This window comes from Caretta caretta, chromosome 1, assembly GCF_965140235.1.
Source record: "Caretta caretta isolate rCarCar2 chromosome 1, rCarCar1.hap1, whole genome shotgun sequence".
Lineage (NCBI taxonomy): Eukaryota > Metazoa > Chordata > Testudines > Cheloniidae > Caretta > Caretta caretta.
The window spans coordinates 152,866,888-152,890,382 of NC_134206.1; the positions used below are offsets into that span (position 1 = coordinate 152,866,888).

The 23,495-nt window shown below is 41.6% G+C and overlaps 1 protein-coding gene across 8 annotated transcripts in view; it reads right to left on the reverse strand.

The window, feature by feature from the left end:
• LOC125642528 (X-linked retinitis pigmentosa GTPase regulator) overlaps nt 1–23,495 on the reverse strand; it is a 105,823-nt gene that overhangs the window by 53,452 nt on the left and 28,876 nt on the right. For all 8 annotated transcript variants that reach the window (XM_048864119.2, XM_048864100.2, XM_048864140.2 and 5 more), the window contains 4 exons: nt 15,912–16,070; nt 7,366–7,521; nt 6,686–6,810; nt 5,331–5,513 (listed from right to left, as the gene is read on the reverse strand). In XM_048864119.2, the coding sequence (XP_048720076.1) occupies nt 5,331–5,513; nt 6,686–6,810; nt 7,366–7,521; nt 15,912–16,070 (623 nt within the window). The remainder of the gene's footprint in view (nt 1–5,330; nt 5,514–6,685; nt 6,811–7,365; nt 7,522–15,911; nt 16,071–23,495) is intronic.

The window sequence follows — 23,495 nt, forward strand, 5'->3', positions numbered from 1 at the left end:
CAATAGACCTCTTAGGAATCTTGCCATGATTGGGCGAGTGAAGACTGGTAAAAAAACCCTATGGATAAAGTGAAAAGCTGTTATTGAAGCTAAGTGGACCCTAATGGAATTCACAGAAAATCCTGATGTTTTCAATTCCAACAGGTAATCAAAATACCATGGGAAGAGAAGAGTGAGTCCGTGAGATCTGAATGTTACACCGAAGATGATATTTTCATTTCAGGAAGTAAGTATTTCTTGTAGATTTTTTCTACTATCTAATACAGTGCTCTTCACTATTTTTGAAGTGGGGGCCACTTTAGCAAAAAACCTTCAATGTAAGAGCCACATCAACTACTAAATTAACACACTGCTCACTAACCTTAATGATGTAATGTTACAGAGCCACTCGTAACTAAAACAAAGTCTACTTGCACAATAAAACAATACTCCTTTTATAAAAATAATAACCAGAAAAATATATGGAATTAAAAAGGCACCTATGCAAGTAAACTTTTTGAGAGCAGAATAATGCAAAACTTACTTTAAAAACTGGATGAGCAAAAGTGTGCCTGTTCCTCCTTGACTTTGTTCATGCAGTATTTGTAATCTGTCATCGCAATCCTAGTAAGGCTGTCCAAATGTTCATTGGACCATATGTTCCTCTGTTTTCTTTTCACCCCACTGGCTGGGGGTGAGGGCTCTAGAATGGAGCTGCGGATGAGGGGTTTGAGATGTGGGAGGGGGCTGCAGCCAGGGATGAGGGATTTAGGGTGCAGGAGGGGGCTCAGGGCTGGGGCCTCTCTCTCCCTGCCAGCAGGCAGCATGGAGCTCCAGGGGAAGGGATCCTCTCTCCCCCCTGCCAGCAGGCAGCACGGAACTCCTGGGGAAGGGCCCCTCTCACCCCTGCAGCAGCACGGAGCTCTAGGGCTGGGGGGAGAGCCCCACAGCAACCCTGCAAGCCACAACTTGCTCCCTCCGCAGTTCCGCCCACACCCTACCTCTCTCCTCTCAAGGTCCCTGCTGCATGGCTATTTATAGCCTGCTGTGCGGCCGCACAGCTTAGAGGGAACTTAGTCAGCCTCATTTGGGGTCGATGGGAGCCACCACTGGCTCGCGGGCCCTGCAATGAAGAAAACTGATCTAATAAAACATGTTGTACTTCTGATGAACAGGATATCTCTACTTCAGAGAACCTTTGAGGAACCATACTTGAAGCCTCAGAATCTGCAGGTTGGGGTGAAGTGTTTAACCAGCATACTGAGTCAGCAGACGAGAAATGACTGGAAGATGCTATGGAGAACAACAGTTGTGTCTATTTAGACAGGGATCCCAAACTTGTCTCAGTCACACTGGTGCAAGCACTATCAACCTGGCCTGATCTTGTTGAGAACCTTCAACAATAACGGTGTCAATGGATAAGCATAGAGAAGACCCCTTGTCCATGAAATGAAAAAAAGTGTCTCCTATGGGCTAGGGACTGAGACCCCTCTGGAGCAATACTTGATGCATTTTGCATTGGCTGCTGTTCCAAACAGATCAACCTCTGGGAACCCTCAAGCTATGAATACTGTGTCAAGGACTCAAGAGTCCAGTTACCAATGGTAATTCAGGAAGAAATCTTTGCTGAGGTCATCTGCCATGGTATTCTGATTATCAGGGAGGAAAGAAACTGCAATGACTATCTGGTTGGCTATGCACCAATGCCAGAGTTTTGATCACTTCAGCACAGAGATGGGGCATGTGATGCTCCCTGACGATTGATATAGTATGTGTATTCCACATTGCCTGTCATTATCTTTTTGACCACTCTCAATTCCAGACAATTGATGAGGAGGAGGAGCTGCTCTTGTAGTGACAATTTGTCCTGTATCTTCTGAGGTCCCAGATGTATCCCACTACCCAACATTGAAGCATCTGGCATTATCATTATGGTAGGAGGATGCTAAAAGAACGCAACACCTGTACAGGTTTTGGTCAGGTCCTTCAATCTGTTGAGTGACCACAGAACCCACTGGGGAACAGACACTAACCTGCCTAGAATGTGCTTGCTTGATTTGTAAACCATTCAAAGCCATCCAGGGAGACCTCGGAAGTGTAATCTGGCACGTTGCACTACAAAGACACAAGCTGACGTGTGTCCCAGCAGTCAATGACAATCTCTTACTGTTACTTGAGGACTGCCATGAATCCTTGAGATAAGACTCAGCACGAGATAGCTGCTGGAAGAGACGCATGTTCTGCCTGTCACTGCATCCAGGCAAGCTCCTATGATGTCTAGATACTGTACTGGAGTCAAAACAGACTTTGAGGCTGAGTTGAAGGCCCAGGCTGTGGAACAGAGAACACGTCATCTTTACAGCCACCAACACTTCCTGATAAGTTCTGCCCCAATCAACAAATCATTCAGATACGGGGAAATGACCCAGAAGACGTAGGTGGGTGGCAACTATCACCAGAATCTTTGAGAATAACCTGGAGCAGAAGATAGCCTGAAAGGGAGCATGTGATATTAGTAAGTGTTTGTTGTTGATCAGAAAATGAAGAAACCTCTTATGTGAAAGGTGAATAGCGACATGAAAATGTGTCTTGTAGGTCAAGAGTCACAAATCTTGGTTTCCTGGCCAGGGGCTCAGATGATCTATGGTAAGTTGAATTGAGGGCTGGGCGTGATCTTTGTGCGCTCTGAGACCTACTAAATCTCCTCTTATTTACAGACGTATAAATCAGGATCTCAGCATGGCTTTCAAGTCCTTTAAAATGTGGAAAGATGTACCCATTGAGTCTGCAAAGAGCTTGTGAATATCAAAGGGAAGGTCCTCAATAGTACTCTGGACCTCTCCTGGGAAGCCTTACAGCGCAGCCCAAGACATTTTTCTCAGACTGTGCTGGAGTATCTGAAGCATCCAAGGAGACCTGGAGCAATGTCTTTGCTAGGAGCTAACCCTCTTGAATAATTACCTTAAATTGGTCACAATGTTTCTCTGGCAGATGATCAATAAAGGAATTAAATTTGTTGCAATTCAAATAGGCATACTTCACCATGAGCACCTGATGGTTTACTATTCTAAAGTGAAGTGTGGCTGAAGATTTATGGCCAAAAAGATAGCACTTCTTGTGGTCCTTGCTGTACGGGGTGGACTTTGAGCTATATTGTTTGCCCCATTCATTAACAGACTTCACTACGAGAGAATTTGGCACTAGGTGAGAAAATAGAAATTATGATTTCCTGGAAGAGACATAATACTTTTTATCCACCTTCTTGCGGATAAGCAGTGCAGTAGCTGGGGTTTGCCAAACAGTCTTAGCAGGTTCCATAAGAGCTTTGTTGACCGGAATGGCAATCCTCAAGAATTTTGACATACGTAAAATATGTAGGAGTTTATGGTGTGACTCCTGAACTGTGTGTCATCAATTTCATCAGTTCCTGTAACTACCTGAAGTCATCTGCCAGAGAAGATAGTGGAGGCAACACAACTTCTTCAGACGACGAGGAGGAAATACTTGTAAGAGGTGTTACCTCCTTGTCTGCCCTTGAGTCCAACTCCACAAAGGTTTCCTCCTCTGGCATTTATGGTGCCACAAGTGGTTGGGGAATGTACTCTTCTTTGCTCCCTTTGGTGGTGTAATAACTTCATCACATATTGTTGACAGAATGCCCACAGCTCCCAACAAGGCCACTGGAGGGGGGGCATATGGGATAGGTGGAGGCAACCATCTCTCTTCTTGCCACACGGGTGTCCTTTGAGGTTTATCCTCCTCCAATACCTCAGTGTAGGAGAGGCAGCAATGTGTTCTAGAGTAGACAGGGGAAGCCTGTACTGAGATTTGAGAGTCCTAGGACTCCTTTTCAACATATCCAAGTGGGGAGGAGGGAAAATAACTGTTCTGCTTGTGTTGTAAACGAGGGTGAGTATGATATTCTAGATGATGGGCGTCAGTGACCAAGTAAATCTTGAGGAGGGTAACCCCCAGTACCAGTTGGCAGAGGAGTGTCTGACTCTGAAGATACTAGATGATCCTTAGAGTATCCAAATTCTTGCAGTACTAATGGCATCAATGACAGGCCCAAGCAAGAACCTGTGGAGGACAGCTTCAGTACTGATGTAGCTGGCACCAAGTGCTTGGCATGGGAATGAGTAGACTCCAATTACACCAGTCAAGCAGTCTTCAGTACCACAGACTTCTAAGTGGCCGGCACCAACTGATATTCAGGGATGAGACTAGAATTCTTCTTGGAAGAGTGTCTACAGCTCTGGGTATGATACCTGAGTTCGGTAAGGAGTTTGTCTTTGAGGACTGACTCCTTGAAGCTGTCTTCCCTGTCTTTGCAGTACCAGAATCACTTGGACCCTGCATGATACTCCTCTGGGGACCTGAGGTTTTCGTAGCCTTCTTGTGCACCAGTGACTGAGACTTTCTCAGAGATTTACTCTTTATTTCTTTCTGAATAGACGCTGATGTCAAGGCTACCTTTGCTGAGGTCTTTGGTGCCATAGATGCAATCAGTGCCATGATATTGCCTCCATCTCTGTCGACCTCCAGTGACCAGGATATTGATGTGGATGGGACACAAGCTGTTCTGGGAGATCTGTATACAGGGTGGTCTTCCGCCCCTGGATCTGAAGCCAGTTTTAAGGCTTGCTCCATCATCAGGAGTTTAAACTTGATCTCCCTATTTTTTCAGGATCTATCGTTGAAGGAAGTGCAGATTATGTACTTACTGGGAAGATGAGTATCTCACAAACAATGGAGGCACTGAGAATGCCTGACTGGGACAGCCTCGCAGCAACAGAGGCACCTTTTAAATCCCGGGGAACCTGGACTACCCAAGCAATATAACAAAAAATGACCCCTAAATAGGGAAATCTTTCCCATCAATATTTTTTTAAGAGAAAGGAAAAGAAAAAAGGGAACAACTGTTCCAACAACTACAAACACTATAAAATATCTAACTACATATTAATTAACTAGCTGCTAAATAATAAAGAGAACAGGCATACAGAAGCCACTGTCTCAGGCTGAAGGCAGTTGAGAAGGAACTGAGGGCAGTTTGTCTGCACAGCCCCATTCAGCCTTGCTGCAAGGCACAAGGTTGTATGGAGCACATGCATGGGCTGAATGGGCACTGTTACTAAAATCTCCAATTAAAGGTGCAGGCACACCTGAAGTGGAGCCCTCACAGGAACACTACTCAAAGAAGAACCTTGAAATACAAACATTTATTTCAAAGAGGGATATTTATCTGGTGAGTGTAAGTTATAATTTAATTTTTTTTAAAAAAAGTCTTTTTTCCTGTAAAAAATCATGAAAACTTAATAAATGTCAGAAATAGTTAGCTCTGAATTTACCCTCTCTCTCCGCCGCATTCGAGCCGATAACGTTCTCTGCAAGGTGTTAGTTACTAATGAATCACCACCCAGTTTAGAGATAGTAGCAGCCAAACAGTTTTCACGTAAATCTTCGTGTATTTCTTCAGACCCTTTAGGCCTTGGAGTGGCAAAAACTAGCATATGACAGCCACCGCAAGCAACCTACAGTGTAAACACAAAAGGATCTCATCAACTTGCATTCATCTTCTGGACCAACGACTAAGAAACAGGTTAGAAGATCCAAATGTTTTGCTCCACACTAAGTTACAGATTTCAGTATGATAGAGTACAAACTGTAATCACTGATGTTTAAAATATATAACGGATTGAAACTTTTTAAATACAATATATTGTAAAACCGAATAAAACTAGCCAACTCTCTAGAAGCAAGCAACAAATTCTGCATCAGTTTTCAAAGGAGTTTAGTAAATCATTCTGAAGTTAGCCAATATGACATATACACAATGTTACCTCTCTTGAAAACTACCACAAGTCTCATAATATTTGATGTTTTATTTAGAGCCCTAGCCAATCTGGGAGACACAGTTATTACATGAGAATCTCAACTTTCTTTTTTTAAAAAAGTTTCTAGCCCTCATAGCTGTAGAGAAAAGCTTGAAAACATGACTCAAGTGGCATGTTGATGGCCCAAAAAACAGAAGCAAATAAAAAGAACTCAAAATGGTTTTGGTTTTGTTTGTTTGTTTAATTGATCTTTTGGGGCCTGACTCAATTTCTGAATGTTTGGAGCTAGCATTACAGCAATTTTCCTCAATACCAGCAGAAAGACTAAAACAATAACCTAAAAGAACAATATTGCCTCTCTTTTCTCATCATGTTTGGAGTAAAAAACTAATACATTTTCATTTGATTAAACTTTTGTAAATAACCTACATTATAAATAATCTGTGATATTAAAGTGATATAAACCAGGTGGTTTAGGTCCACACACTGGGTAGAAGGCTATTCCTAAAATTAAAACTACCAAAATGTTTAAAAAAAAATTTGTCTGAAATTTATGGATTCCTTTGAAGTGTTTGCAACATTGCAGTGTTGTGAAAGCGCATAACAATCTGAAAGAAAAACTGACTAGTCTATTTTTATGGTCCAAACCGATCACAGAGCAAGAAGTGAAGCAGCAGAATGAGAAGTGGTAAATAAAACAAAACATTTTAACATTCTTTCAGTATTAATCTACAGTATTAATAAAATACTAAAAGGAAATAATATAAATATGATTTTAAACTGTCAGATTTCCTTTAATAAGATATGAAATGATTTTATAAAGTATAAGCATTTCAAAGCTTGAGAAAAAGAACAAAGCAAAGCCTTACCAAACAGACTGTAAACTTCAAGAAATTAGAACATAAGGTGGGTATGAATTGATTAGTAAAATTCTCTTCTCCAAGTCCTAATTTGCCGTGTCGTCCATCTCCAAAAGTAAACATAAGGCCGTTGTCTACATGGAAGAAGAAACATGTTACTAATGTAGAAGGTGCATTAAAAGCACATGACAAAACTGTTATAAGAGTAGAATTCAATACATTTTGAAAGCAAGGTGTATTTCATTTTCAAAAATTGAATCTGAACAAAGATTTGTATGATTTTTAAACTGCTGAATATGTTTCCAGAAGATAAATACATTTTCAGACAAAAGTATTGTCTGGGATTGTTAGTCTAGATAACCAAAAAATAAAATACTAATAAAAAATACAATAAAACTGTATAGCAAAACTGAGTCTCATGCATGAGTTTTAGAGAGGACTTTGTGAGGCTACAGCTTCCTTAAAAGGCAGCGTGGTCTACAGGAATAAGCATATACAGAAAGTCAAAAACAGAATTCCTAAATTCCAATCTGGCTCTTCCACTGACCACTGGATTGGGCAGTCACTTAACCTTAAATGAAATCTGCATGTTTTCCTCACTGTGCTCATTTTATAATAAACCAATTCCATATCATAAATGATAATACTTTATCATTTTAAGTACATTTCAGAAGTTTCAGCATACATACCTGCTATTACAGCTGTATGATTTTCCCCACATGCAATGTTACATATTTTATGCCTCTTCAGATGTTCCACAGCCTTTGGTGCCGACGTTTCAAAAATAAACGTACCATGTCCAAGTTGCCCATATTGTCCAAGGCCAAAGGTATATACATCTGTTTCTGAAAATTGTACATGGAAAGTAAACAAACAGTTAATATGTCCTAATTATGACCTCCTGGCAAAACAGAAATCAAATCACTCTCCAACTTTATGAAAAAAAGTTTTACATTTTATCAATTCATAAAGTGTAATCACAATGAAAGAGAAAAATCAAAAGGAACATGACATGAAAAAAACCACCCTCCGTCCGAAAGATTTAACTAAACATATAGAACAGTGGTTCCCAAACTTGTTCCGCCGCTTGTGCAGGAAAAGCCCCTGACAGGCCCGGCCAAGGGACGTACTGGCCACCGCTTCCAGCAGCTCCCATTGGCCTGGAGCAGTGAATCGTGGCCAGTGGGAGCCGCAATCGGCCGAACCTGCGGACACGGCAGGTAAACAAACCAGCCCGGGCTGCCAGAGGCTATCCCTGCACAAGTGGTGGAACAAGTTTGGGAACCACTGATATAGAAAATAAACTGGTACGAGCTGCTACATATTTTGTTTCATGGCGTACTTGCAAAATAAGCTATTGACTAAATGCACATGTGAAAGTCAGCCAATGAAAATTATACAATGTTATATATTACAGCTGAGGTCAACACAAGCGCACAATTATTTTAAAAAAATCATTATGTATATTTTCCTCTTCAACAGCTTACTCTTGAACTTCTTGCCATATGCAAAACTCTATTATGTACGATCCAGATCTTTGCAGGTCTGGTATTGCTTAAACATTAAAAAACACTGACAATGTTGTTATTGCAGTGTATCTGGAGACTCCAGGATTAATTTTCCTCTTCATATACATTATCCATATAACCACCAGCAGGTGTCAGGAACATTTGCTTTTAGAAAGTTTCTCTCTGTTCAAGAATCAAGGTCATTCAGATGGCAAGGTTACATTCAGCAGCTAAATAAAAGCATTTAAAAATAGTTTTAATGTTTGCATATGTTGAAAATAGCTGATGATTTTTTAAGTGGAAGTAAAGGAGCCACACATCTCGCTACCAAGAGAAAGAGAGAACTCAAGACTTTTGAATGGAAGTGAGTATGTCTGAACGTACATTGTACTCCCACAGGAAATCAAACTTAAGTAGAAGTCACACTGCACACCAGCAGCAGGGCGACTAGGTGCTCCTCCCACTTGTGGGGTAAAAGCCAGACTGCAGCACAGGGGCAGGAATTCCTCCTACCCACGGAGGTAGACACCACACCATAGCACCAGAAGCAGGGCAAGCACAAGCTCTTCCCACCCCTGTGGAGGATGCCAGGCCGTCACACCAGCCATCTATGTACGGTAACTGAATGCTTTTTTGCTGCATTCTCAGAGGAGCAATAAACTGGTAGCACATTTAAACACAAATCACACATTACATTTACTCCAGCGCTATCTCCCAACCACTCTCCCACCTTCATCTTGTCTTTATTGTGGGAGAAGAGGAGGGATGGGAAGAAAATAGAAGTGGAGCAGACCCGGCATTACTAGCCCAACATAGTCATTGACTTTAATTGCAATTTCAGGTCAACAAAGAATACAGGATCAGACCTTCTAACACAAAGCTGAAAAAAAAAAGTTTTCTGCTTACAGGATATCTTTTCCTCTCATCACTCTTTTAAAACAATTTTAAGGGTCACTTCTGCAAAATCAAAAGACCATGAAATATAAAGAGCAAGACTTTTTTTTTTTACGTATGCAGAATATTTTATAAAAAGTTATCTTCCTACTAAATTTAATATTACAGCTCCCTCTGCTGGAAGATTCAGTGCTAGGAAAAATATCCAGAAAGGGATTGCTAACAAGTAAAGTAAAATAAGAAATCAGAAAGAGATCCCTCAATTCCAATTAACAGAAGAATAACTGATAGATACCTAGGCTTTCCATACGAAGTCTATATGAATACAGATTGTTCTTGAAGCAGATACTTTCTTTAGCCAGAACTGAAGTCTCACCCTCAATTTGGCAAATGGATTTCCCAGGATGCATGATGCCATAAATTCTAATAGCCTTAGCAACATTCAAATAGGTCGTGAAATTTCTCTGGAGACAAATAGACCTTTGTCATCCTTGCTCTGATGAACATAATGAGTTTAAGTGAAGTTGGATGTTTTATCATATTTTTCACTAAGTCTAAACCGAGGTATGGAACATACTCTTCTCTAAGGCAATTTAAGCCTCTTTGAACATCTGTGCTTTCAATAGTCAGTTGCCATGGAAGGAGAAAAAAAGAAAGCACAGCTTTCTCAAGTGAGTTGCCACCACAGTAAGACATTTGCTGAAGAACATGGATGCAAAAGAAAAATCAAATACAGGTAATGATCCTCTCCAACACAGAAAATAAGGTATTTCCTGTGAGCAGTCTTTATGGAATACACAGAAACAAGAGGGTCAGGCAAACCATCCCTTAGATTTGTAATGCAATTATTGAGGCCCAGGCCACTATTCTGAATTTTCAGAGTGCTTGAGCCTACAATAGAAGGTACCCCCCCCAAAAAACCCAACCAAACAAAAACCATTAGGGCTAAGGAAATATTGGGAACATCATCTCTGTCTCTGATATGGCTGAGGAATCACTTCTGTTACTCTACTCGAGATAACCCTTCTCTATGACTAAATCCCTCAGCAGTTTCTCATGAACAGGATCCCTGTAAAGGGATAAGAAAAGGAGGAAGTTTTGGTCGAGTGCAAAGGCATAGCAAAACTGTTCCAAACTATCTTGAACACTTACTGTTAGGACATGATTCCATTCCATGCCACCAAAACAGAATAAATATGGTCCCCTCCAAAACTTAGTAAAATGGGATAAGTTCAAGATCGTTTGAGTTAGGACTCAAGCATTGTGTTTGACAGCAGAAAAAGGCCCAAAGGTACAAGCAGCATAACTGTGCTTCTGACAATAGGGTTTTATATTTTTTCGAGCCAAAATAAGGTTTGAGATTTCTTCTCGTCAGTCTGGCTTTGGAGCAAGTTGAGAGGATTTGTGATATATGAAATATTTTTCTTAAAGAAGGGGGTGGGTTGGCAAATGACCAAAGACTTCAATCTTTTTTCTTCTCTATCACCTTATTTATGAAATCTCCACCTTTGTATACATGTCAATAGATACAGAAGAACACTTCCTCCAAATCTCACCTCAAAGTGGTAGCTGAGATTACAGATGAAGCAGTTGTAGCCAAAGAGACCAGGTAGCTTTCACATTTTTGATTTGCTGTGATGGTGGCTAGAGGAAATGAAGGTGTAGGAGGACCATGATTCCTTATAGGAGTGCTCCATGACTCAAGATGAGATCCATGCAATCCCCGATGGCTAGAGATTTCTAGAAGGATCCAGGTTTGGTGTGAAACATGCAGGCACATTCCAAGAGTGTGTTTGCATAATGAGAGAGCTCAAAGGACAGCTATCCAAATATTACAAATATCCCTTCCCTATCCAGATTAGCTATAACTCCTATTTACCTCCTCAACTTTGAATTTTAGGAGACTTTTGAAAATGAACTCTGCATGCTGCCTTAATTTTCTCCTCGGGAAAACTAATTTTTCCCAGATCATTTTGGGCAGCTGAACTTCAGTTAATTCAATTATATTGCCCAATTCCTTTTTTCCTTGCTTGCTTCTTGCACCATAGTATATTCTGGCTTCGCACAATGTTTGGTTTGCTTGATTGGGTATCATCTATAGGCAGTAGCAACACCATTAAGATCTTCAATAAAATCTGTTCTATTTGCTGAACTTCTAAAAAGAACAGCATCACAGCTGACAATAAGAGTAGGGAATAAGGAGTTTGGTCACTTCTGCTCTCCCCATCCTGAGCCTGAAGAGGGAGACCTCAGAAATAGGCGGTAGAAGGCAGTTATTTGCATTCATGGAGTATTAGGAGTGATATGGGCCTTACTCAGCCAGTGGGGTGAGGGAACAGGGTATACTCAGGATCTGTTCCTTCATGCCAAACAGTGCACCAATAGTATCTGCTCACACACAGCTTCATAGCTGCTGTGCCTGTTATTCTTGCTTCATGTTCTTAAAGCTTTTTTATCATAATCCTTAGAGACAGATGAGTTATACAAGAAGATCTAGATGATCTTGTAAACTGAACTAATAGAAATGAGATGAAATTTAATAGTGCAAAGTGCAACATTTTGCTTTTGGAGACTAAGCAACATGAATTTTTGTTATAAACTGGGGGGGCGTATCAATTGGAAGTGACAAAGGAGAAAGACCTGAGTGTATTGGTTGATCACAGGATGACTATGAGCCATCAATGTGATGCAGCTGTGAAAAAGGCTAACGCAGTCCTAGGATGCATCAGGCGAGGTATTCCAGTAGAGATGGGGAAGTGTTAGTACCATTATACAAGGCACTGGTGAGACTTCATCTGGAATACTGTGTGAAATTCTGGTTTCCCAGATCATGTAGGAAAGATGAATTCAAACTGGAAAAAGTACAGAGAAGGGCTACTAGGATAATTTGAGGAATGGAAAACCTACCTTATGAGAGGAGACTCAAAGAGCTTGGCTTGTTTAGCCTAACCAAAAGAAGGCTGAGGGGAGATATGATTGGTCTCTATAAATACATCAGAGGGATAAACAACAGGGAGGGAGAAGAGTTATTTAAGTTAAGCATCAATATGGACACAAGAACAAATGGATATAAACTCACTATCAACAAGTTTAGGCTCGAAATTAGGCAAAGGTTTCTAACCATCAGAGAAGTGAAGTTCTGAAACAGCCTTCCAAGGGAAGCAGTGAGAGCAAAAAACCTAACTGGCTTGAAGACTGAGCTTGATAAATTTATGGAGGGGATGGTATGATGAGACTGCCTACAAGGGCATGTAGCCAGTGGTGAGCTGGAGCTGTAAAATTTAGAAGCCCTTTTAGAACTGGCCAATAGTAGCGCCTTAGGCGCCAACTCCATGACTGCTCCTGCCATGGAGCACCCAAGGGGAAAATTTGATGGGTGCAGAGCTCCCCGCCCTACGCCCTGCCCCAGCTCACCTCCGCTCCACCTCTGGCTCCTCCCCTGAAAGCGCCGCCCCGGTCTGCTTCTCCGCCCCCCCAGGCTTCTGCGAATCAGCTGTTTGCGCGGGAAGCCGGGGCAGGCTGAGAAGTAGGCCGCGGCTTCCCACTCAGGCCCAGGGAGGCGGAGGTGAGCTGGGGCGGGGGGGGCACGAGGAGGGCTGCCCGTGCCCCAGCAGGTAACCCAGGGGGCCGCGCATGGGAACTGCTCACCTCTGCCCTCCTCGGCCTGAGTGTGAAGCCGTGGCCTGCTTCTCAGCCCTCCCAGGCTTCCCGCCGAACAGCTGATTCGCGGGAAGCCGGGGGAGGGGGCGGAGAAGCAGAGTGGGGCAGCCCGTTCAGCGGAGGAGGCGAGGTGAGCTGGAGCGGGTGCGGGGTGGGGGAGCAGCCGGTGGGTGCTGTGCACCCACCAAATTTTCCCCGTGGCTGCTCCAGCCCCGGAGCACCCAGGGAGTCGGCGCCTAAGGCACCACTTTTGATGTGATCAGTGGGGGAGTGGCCACTCCCCCCCAGCTACGCTCCCCCACCCCTAGGAGCCAGAGGGACCTGCCAGATGCTTCCTGGGAGCTGCCCCAGGTAAGCACCTCCAGGACTCCCCACCTCGCCCCCCAGCAGGTCCCTCTGGCTCTTAGGGGTGGGGTGGACACCCACTATGGTGGCCCACGAGACCCTCCTGCCCGGTTCTGGGGACAGTCGGGGAAAGGAGAGGGGGGTGGATGGGGCACGGGTCCTGGGGGGGCATCAAGGAACGTGGGGGGTTGGATGGGGCAGGAGTCCCGGGGGGTGGGGGTGGGCAACGACCCCCTCGTGGGATGAGGAGGGAACCCGTTGTTAAAGATTTTGGCAGCTCATCACTGCATGTAGCTGATCTGCAACTGCTAGAAGCAAATATCTCCAGTGGCTGGTGATGGGACACTGGATGGGGACAGCTCTGAGTTACTACAGATAATTCTTTCCCACGTATCTGTCTGGTGGGTTTTGCCCATGTGCTCAGTATCTAACTGATTGCCATATTTGGGGTTGGGAAGGAATTTTCCCCTGGGTCAGATTGGCAGAGGACCTGGGGGTTTTTAGCCTTCCTCTGCAGCATGGGGCACAGGTCAACTGCAGGTTTAAACTAGTGTAAATGGTGGATTCTCTGTAACCTGAAGTCAAATCATGATTTGAGGACTTCATTAACTCAGCCAGAGGATAGGAGACTAGATCACGATGGTCCGTTCTGACCTTAAAGTTGATGAGTCTGTGAGACAGAATCTTACTTTTCTTTTGTTTTAGCTAAAAGCTTAGATTCTGTGTAAACTGATGGCATTGGTCCTACTCAGTCAAGAAGCTTCCTGCTCCTCGCAGGTGATGGATTTTCAGGATTGAGCTAAAGTATAAATAGAAGAATCATTAACCAATCTAATTTAAAAGATTGGTAATAAAGAGAGATAAACCCAGTAAAAAAAACCAAAAATAATAAAAATGCCCAAAGTTAGAAATATGAAAGCGAAGAGCTAGTAGTGTCATTTTTCTCTTTGAAAAGCTAGTTTAGCAATAACCCACTCTAATAGTTTATTAGACTATGTAGCACGGTACAAACAACTAATACATTCTCACAAAATCCCTATGAGGTATTATATAATAGTATCATATATGGAGGCAGACACATTAAGTACTTTGCCTAAAGCCACAGTATTGGAGCTAGGATTGGTATTCCTGGGGGAATTCTGTGCCAAAAAATTTAAAATTCTGTGCACCATATTTTAAAATTCTGTACATTTTATTTGTCAAAATAACACAATATAATCATGCCAGTTTCAATTATTTTAGTAGTTTATTTCAAAATATATGTCAGCAAGTATGTCTGTAACAATACAGACCCTCCCTCAAAAAAAGATTCTGATCATTTTTTTTTTGACAAATAGATTCTACACTAAGCATATTAATACAGAACTTTGAATAATTAATTTAAATTACAATATAGAACTGTCAGAAGCAGTGCAAAGGCTTAGGGGAGTCAGGGGTAACAGAGGAGCTGAGGGAGAGGGAAGGAGTCTGGAGTGAACCTGGAAAATTGTTGGGTATGGGTGTAAGAAGTATGGAACAGGTTTTTTGGGGGTAGGGGCGGGATTGTTAGGGAGTTGGGGAGCCTCTCCCATGAGACCGTAGCTGAACCCAAACCTCTCCCATTCAGGTCAGGCACATCTGCCCTTGCCCCCACAACCTCATCCGCATGGGTCTCTGCAGCCTCCTCCCCTATCCTCATGTGTCCCTGCAGTCCCCCCGCCTGTCACCAGGCTCAATGCTGTCAGCCCACTAAGTCCTGAGCCTGTGCCCCAGTCTTTCCACCCCTAGCTATTCTGAACCCCAGTCTGTGACCCCGCTTCCCTCCCCGCCCCAGCAGGCCTGTGTGCCTCACTCTGTTGTAACCTGGCTCTGCGAGCAGGATGCTGTGATGAACTTCTACTCCTGGGTGAATTCTGCAATACTGGGCATGCATAGAATTCCACCCCACCCCCCAGTACATTCTGCCCCAGAAGTGCTGCAGTTGAAGTGAGCTGTAGCTCACGAAAGCTTATGCTCAAATAAATTTGTTAGTCTCTAAGGTGCCACAAGTCCTCCTTTTCTTTTTGCGGATACAGACCAACACAGCTGCTAATCTGAAACAGTTCTGGGAAAGTCACTTTTCTGACTATAACCACTCTTTAATGGCTATAAAGAAAAATGTATGATCTATTGGGAAAAATACAGGACTGGGATCCATGAACTGATTTTTTCTAATCTACTCCTGGCGGAATTCTGCACATCTGAAGATATTCAGAATTCATGTACCCTGCAGAATTTTTTTTCTGCAGAAAATACACGTCTGCCCAAGAAGAGCTGCAGTTCCACCTTTCACCCACCAGAGGCCACTGTGGTGCCAGAACAGCTAGCACAAACACAGCCAGCTGTTGTGGCACCACAGTGGTCTCTGGTGAACAAAAGGTGGAACTGCAGCACTTCTTTGGCAGAAATGTATTTTCTGCAGAAAAAAAATTCTGCAGGGTACATGAAATCTGAATATCTTCAGATGTGCAGAATTCCTGCAGCAGTAGATTAGAAATAATCAGTTCATGGATCCCAGTTCTGTGTTTTTCCCAATAGATCATACATTTTTCTTTATAGCCATTAAAGAGTGGCTATAGTCAGAAAAGTGACTCACTAATTAACACATATTCAAGATTATTTAAAATTTCACAAGGGGAGGCTTTCTTGTAGAACTCATGGAAGAAAACCACAGATTTCATTTTCAATGTAATAAGACAGCAGAAAAGTTTCTCTAGGCATTGTCTGACATTTCATAAGAGTGTTTGCTCTATCAGGCAAAGTGATTCTTTTAATTACAGGATCAGAGAAAAGCCAACTAGTTTGCATACCTGTAAGTGCCACCGTATGTCCTCCACCACAAGCAACCTTATTAACCCTTCCCAAAATTCCAGGCACTAGCTGTGGAACCCGACTGTTTTTCAGTTGTTCAGGCGACAAACCTAGCTTCCCATTTTCAGGTTCTCCAAAAGTGTAGAGCTCACCATCTCCTGGGGAAATACAAAACAGAGCAGGAGTCATAGTACTTCACTAAAAGGCAGAGCTGGGCCAAGTTATTTTCTCATGCTTTCATGGTTTGTAAAGTACCCATTGCTTTTTGGACTTTTGTTTTAAATTATAAATAAAACAAAATGAGAGTTGTAATGTTTCCCTATGCGAGGAGTCTGTCAAGAAGAAAACCAAAACAATACTTGATTCTGAGAGGTGTCAGTGAATCACAACTCCCATTCTAGTCACTATTTACATCCATTGGAGTTGCTTGCAGCAGTCTTAGCAAAGACTGGCCCTACTAATGGGATACATGAAAGTCCATGCTCGCCTCCGATGGAGAGTGAGGGGACAGAATAGGAAACCAGTGCAAATATTGTAAAAAGATTTGTTAATGAGCTACATAACAGGAAAAGAACCATTGTACTGAATACTAGAAATAAATGGCACTATATCAAGCGCTCCAAGGTTCACCATGGCATTATCTCCGTCAGAAGAGATTTCACCACCTCAGTATTACATAACAGCTTTCTGGTCAGCCCAGCAGTTAAAGAAAAAAAAATCCTTCCCAGGCACCCAGACTTAGTTTTACGAGCACAGGGTTTTCAGTCTGTTCAATCCTAAATACAGCAATCCATTCTTTTATAAAAGAGTTTCCTTTGTTTTAACACTTTTCAGTTTCCATCTTTGTTTTTTTTAAACAATCAGATAACAGTCTGAGTTATCTAATCTGGCCATCTGTTTACCCTTCTACTATATTGATAGAAGAGTTAAAAATTTCAAAGTTACTGTCTATTGCCGTGCCAGTCTTTAAGTTCCGATCTGATTTTCTGTTCCAAAAGCTCTGTTAGCATTCTGCTATCCTAGGTAAGAGCTAGGTCAAGTGGGAGAGATCTCTGGCTGCTGGGTGAAGCTCCAAGGACATAGCTATGGGTCTCCACCAAGCCTGAAAGAGGCCTGTAGAAACATTTTTCATAGTACTTGAGTTGCTCCTTAGAACTGATGTTCACATTGAGACTCCCTCTGTACCTGAAGCAGCTGGATGCAATAACTTTTTTTTTTTAAGCGAAAATTACAGTTACTCCATGATGGTGCTCTGCCAAACTGTAAAAGCAATAGGCATTAAGCCAGTTGTAAATAACAGAAATCAGGAGGCCTGGGTTCTATTCCCAGCTCTGCACCGACCAGCTGGGTTATTCAGCACTCTGTGACTGTTTCTGCAACCATAAAGTGGGACAATGAAACTTACTTTCCCCTTTTTAAAGCATTTCTATGGACTTCTATGGATAAAAAAGGTATATAATAGCTAAGTATTATTAAAAGGTGCTTACTGACTAAGGGTTTGACCCAAAATCTATTTAAGTCAAAAGGAAACTTTCCAATGATTTCAATGGTCTTTGGATCAGGCAAAAAGTTCTTAGTCAAAGTCTGTCCAAGACTTTGAAGACATAAAACACTACATTAAGTGCTATATATTATTACTATTATGGAGTTATCGTGCACAGTGTCTTTATACCAAGCAAACTTTATATAAAGTCATTTAATCTTTTCAGTGGACAAACAGGTTAATAATTTACACTTGGGCCACATTCTCCACTCCCATTCACATGCAACTCCCATCCACCAGAGTCAATGGAAGTTGCGAACAACTAAATGAGGTAGGAATTTGGCTCTTAATAGATTTGGCAGAAAGAATCATCATAAAAATTATTTACATCTCCATATATGCTCTAAGAACCAGAGCATTGATTTTGTTTTTTAACCTATAGCTGGATTTACCAAAGCAAAAGGATAAATAAATCTCTCATATGAAACAAATTGAAGACAAAGAAATGTTTAGACTAAGGGCTGGGTGCTCAGGGAAACGTGTTAATTATGTGCTGAAGCCATTACTTAAAACACTGGGCAACTGTCCCATTATTGAAGCATAATTATAGATATCTATCTAGAGTACATTTCTGAGATACACTAATTTTCCATAATTATAGCCCAATAAACTTAAGCATTAACAAACCACATTTATAGAATTAAGAGGCAGTCCTAATACACACAGCAAATGTCTAAAGGATCATATCCAAATGCTATGAATTCAAACACACTTTCATAAAACAACATTTTAAACGCTCTTGATACACACAAATCACAGACTCCAAAACATGAGCCCATAAGTAACTGCACTGTATATAACACTATATTTCCTTGTATGGCACAAGCAATTTTACATTAGAATCCTTCCCTCGTGTTTATCCCTTTCCGCATCTCTGTCATTTGGATTTTGAGGTCCTAAGGGCAACAACCATGCCAAAACCAAATAAGTCTAGAGGACAGAAATTGAAAATAAGAAGAAATTAAAAATAATCACATAAACTCAAAATAGAAATATATACACACTTGTCCAAAGCAAATGGGTATGAATTATTAAAAAGCAAGGTTAATAAAATCAAGGACCAGTTTCCAAAGCCTACTGAAGTCAATGAAACCTAAATGGGCAGAACAGACAAAAGCAAGGAATTAACATGTTTTTTTATTTTGAAAAATGAAAAAGTAGCAATTCAGAGTTCAAAAGAAATGCACCATTTGTGTTGCATGCATTCCATTTCCCTCTTCCCTTTACCAAATCTTTATTCAGCTTTTACTCTGGTAAAACACTCACTGAGTGTGCAAGACATTCTATATATAGAGCTGTGGCTCAAATTAATTGCTGAGGTAATTCTATTTAAATCATCTGAATTGCCCAGGGCTGAATTTGGCCCATTGTATTTTTCTGCTGAGCCACTGTTTAATTTTTGTGAAATTTTGGTTATTAGTTATTTGGGGTTAGATCGTGTCAACAGCAGTTAGTGGATGGCAAAGGGTAGCAAAGAGCCTTCTATCCCAGGAGAAGGATTGGATTAGTCAGAGAAGCAGAATGCACCAGAAGCACATACAATATGCAGCATTTCTTCCTGCCACCACCTTCTTGGAGGAAGTAATTAGGGAACAGTCCATGCACTCCTCCAACTGCAAATCTGCCTGGATCTTGCACGGGATACACAAATGATTTTTCAAGACAGATTTTTTTCTTCACTCCCCCCCCCCACACACACTCCTTCTAGTGCTGGTACAGGGCAAATTTAAGGTTGTTTGCATGCTTTAACTGGGAATTTCTTACTTTAACATAAGGGTACACACTAAAAAAAAATCCAGTTAACTCTGAAATTTCTGGTTTATATTGCTGATTTTGGGGATAATTACAACATCCCTGAAACATTGTTTACCGCTAAATTACTGATACTTCTTCTCAATCTTAGTTCCATTTTAAAGTAGTTTTTTGTCTGGGAATTTCCCTAAGGAGTGTCCACACATGTGTACTAAAAAAAGAAATCCCCAAACAGTACTAATATGCAATATTTCTAATGATCTGAAGATATGCAATATTAACCTTAAATCATTTACGTTTTAACTTAAGGACACATTCATTGGTACAGCAAAGTAGCCAGCGTGCACTGAGCAGTTAAGTTTGTCTCCCCAGAGCAGCACAAAGCGGCGGAAGTGTTCTGGTGAATCTGGCCCTTAATGTGCAACTGATTTAGGCATTTAGAAGGCTGTGTTAACAAAACCGGTGCTAGATCGATTCCCAGTGACACTCTGCTTTAATGGCTTCTCCTACCTTCTGCCTCCCGCTTCCTCAATGTGCAGTGCTATCAGGTCAACCAACTGACACATAAGCCAGCTGGCAGCTACAGAATCTTTAAAGAGCAATGATCACTGGACTAAATCTGCCAATTTTATACAACTCTCTCTGTCTCCTTTATACCACTGAGTAATTACCACCAGTAGAAATGCTGAATGTAAATTAGCTATAGAGGAAGGGTGGCAACTGGTTGAGTTACCCTTGACGTCACAACAGCTCCACTTAAGAGTTACCTGGGCTGTTGACTTGAGCCTGCCTGTAGCCTATCATTAATAACTTAATTACAATCTAATTTCTTCGAATACAGCCTATGCACAAGATATCAATTAATTTTAACTACATGAAAAGTTTGAAGTGTGTGTTATTCTGTTGCTAAGATCCTTTGGGACAAAAAAGACAGGCCCAGGTGCTAAATTTCATAAAGAACCCAGTTTAATTAATCTGAATGCAAAAAACGAATGGATTTATTGGTATATCCTCAGAAAATTAATTCTGTACTCAAAAAGTAAGTGTTGTAAGTTTGAGGAGAACACATGTGAAACAGAGTTGAATCCCTTCGTTAAGTGCAAAATGGATCACTACCTTAACTATGAAGTCACAATCAGTGCCTCCATAACAAAGATAATGTGAAAACTGTAACCTTGATAGCATACCATTCCTAAAGTTTCTGTAAATCCATTAGATAATTAACACTTTTTGCAACTTGGGGTCAGACTGATACAAAAGAGGCTGTAGCACCAGGCTCTTACTTTGGGATTCTGTTAAGGATTCTCAGAGAGGCCCCAGTGTTTCTGGGCGAAAGAAGAGAAAGAAAAGAGTAAATCAACGGCTGCAAATGTTGAAAAACAAGAGTCATCATTTTTACGCATATATATTTAAGTGTATCTCATTTATTTCTAGAATCAAGTCAGTGAGCTACTGACTGTTAGAGCTGCACATGAGATTCTCTCTCAAAAGAAGCTAAAGCAGTCTTTTTAAAATTCAGCGTCAATTTTTCATAAATCTGGAAACACACTAGTGCACCATATCTATTAACCTGCTCACAATCTTAATTAATGGGGTTATAGGTTCAAGTGGTCAGTCTTCCATTGACTTCCCAAACTAACCAAGCTTATTCAATTTCTTTTCTAAACTTCATAATCCAGCTAAGAAAGATAGCCCCAATTACTACAGTACATTTTTGAATACATTAAGGAGACCCTCTTGGGCAAAAGCAGTTTAGGAAATGCTGAAGCATAACTTTCAAACAAACATAAGAAGTCCTACAAGGCTCCAAAGTCAGATGATTTGAGTACAGTTATACAAACATATTAAGTCTAGATATTTGGCAAGTCCGATCTATAACGCTTCCATCTAATATTATTGTTTACTCTGCTTTTCCACTATCAAATCTCTGAGTTTTTCCCCAAAGGGTAAAATTCTCCCTAATGTGAAGGGCCCTCTGTCCTACTAAACCCTGGCCCACAGGGGCCTAGCATGGAAATGCAAAGGGAAAACTTCTCTCTCTCTCTCTCACTGAGTGGCGTTAGGAGGGGGATCTTCATGCCAACCGAAATAAGCAAGTAGAGAGCAGGCACCAGGGCAGGCTGGAGGTAGGCCAGGGAAGACAACATAGGAATTGTGTTTACAGATCCAGTAGCCCAAGGATTCCATACATGGTGACCCACAGGAGCTGAAGCGATTATTGCAGCCCAAGTCAGCTGAAATAGCTAGAAGGAAAGGAACAGAATATATGAAAGTGTATTTGGAAAGGATGGACCTTGAGGTACGTGCTAAGGCTCTTACTGACCACTGATGTGGCTAGAGAGGCCTCTTGCATTATGACAGAGGAACCAACAACATTTTCTGTGAGCATAAGCAAACCCTAAGTGCCCAAGAGCAACCAAAAAATTATTAGTGAAGTTTCAGAATTCTTTGGGAAGCTGAGCTTCCACACAGGGAATATTCTTATGCGGAGAGCCATTCCATGCATGGTCTGGAAGTAGAGGCAGAAGTCTACATCCTAATGAACTTTCTATATTTTTGTCCAAACAGAGCTGGTCAAAACTTCTCAAATTCCAACATTTGGATAATAACTGGGGAGAAACTGATGACATTTCTTGACTCTTCCCCCGCAATGAGCTCCTACTCCAAAATGGCTTTTGGAAAGTTAGTGGCCCTAATGGAACAGAGAAAAATTTGGTACATGTTGCCACAGAGACGTTCATGGGGCAGGGACGGGGGAGAGAGCGATAACAACAGTCAGGCTTCCTACATTTCTGTAGACAACATAGTGCTTATGGACCTAGCCAGGGATGTACCTGGGGATCCCTTCAGGAATTTATCTCCTGTATCATTTTCAGTTAAGAATATTCTTTTCCCTTTTGGAATCATTCGAGAAGAGAGAGCACAGTCTCCACCTCTACTTCCACTATTGGCACAACTTTAAGGGATATGTGACAGGCTTGAACATTCCTTTCCTCTGAACCTTCTAAGCGATTCTGAAGGCTGTACGTCTGGATCAAATAGCAGCACCTCTCACACAGCAGAGGTCTATGAAGGAGCTTGGTGAAGTGACGGCTTCCGAGCTGGGCTGAAAACAGTTCCATGAAAATAAGGAACACACATGAAAGGGACCCATGGGAACCTGCAAAGCACTCTTTAGAGGGGCTTCTCCAAAGGTTTCTATCTATGTCAATCAAAGTCTCATTTGTAGCAAGGATGCCATCGTGGGGGTTTTAGAGTCTGTCTTATCTGCTTCTGTCAAGGGAAAAGCACAAGGGGAGTTCTAATCCAAAACATCATTCAAATTTTCATTTAATTCAGAGGATCCATTTCTGCATGGGGGACCAGGGCAGTGGGCAGGCACACTGTTCCCCTCAGCCCATTCTTGTGCAGAGAGGGTATCTGCATTGCAGAGGTAGGCCATGTCTTCCATCTATTCCCAGAAGCACGTCCTTGACAAAGGGCCTGGTTATAGACTTGACAAGAGAACCTAATAGATATGACCCCGAACAGTGTCATCACAAAAATATATATGAAATTTTAGTCCTTCCGCTGAAAGGGCAGAAAGAAAGAAAGAAAAAAAAGCTGGCAAACACACTACAGAAAAAGTCCAAAAAGGACTAAAAGACAAAAGCCATCTTTGCTGCTTCTCCTCAGTGAAACAAGAGAAAAAATTGAGTGTGGGAGAAAAGGAGAGCAGCCAATGATCCAAAGACTACGAAGAAAGTAACTGGCCATCTTTCTGCCTGATCTGCATATGGAGAAGACCTATCAGTGCTAGTGGCTAGACCAAAGCTCAGAAGATTTATTATTATAGACTTTTGGTCATACTCTCCTCTCACAAATGTGCATAAAGCTCTTCTTGGCTTCAGTAGGGCCCACTTACCCACATGGTAGAATTTAGTCCATTAAGTTAATATGAACCTTCTTTGACACCAGATACACTATATCCCTCTTCAGATATCTGATTGCTAAAACACTCAAATAAAACAAAAAGTTAAATATTTTTCCAATGGCCCAACACCTTGATCTAGTACTTCCATGCTGAGAAAGTCTATCAAGCCTGACAGCTGGGACAATTAAGTATGTGGAAGTATCTCTCAAACCTCTCTCCTGGGTTAAACTGTCACAGGGCTAAATATTTTGGATTATAGTCTCTACTAAATTCTACTGTGGCCAAATTAGCAACTCAATTTTTGGCTCCATATCATAGTAAGCTATCAAAAAACATTTGTTGATCAAGTTTTTAGTATACCACCTTCTCGCTATG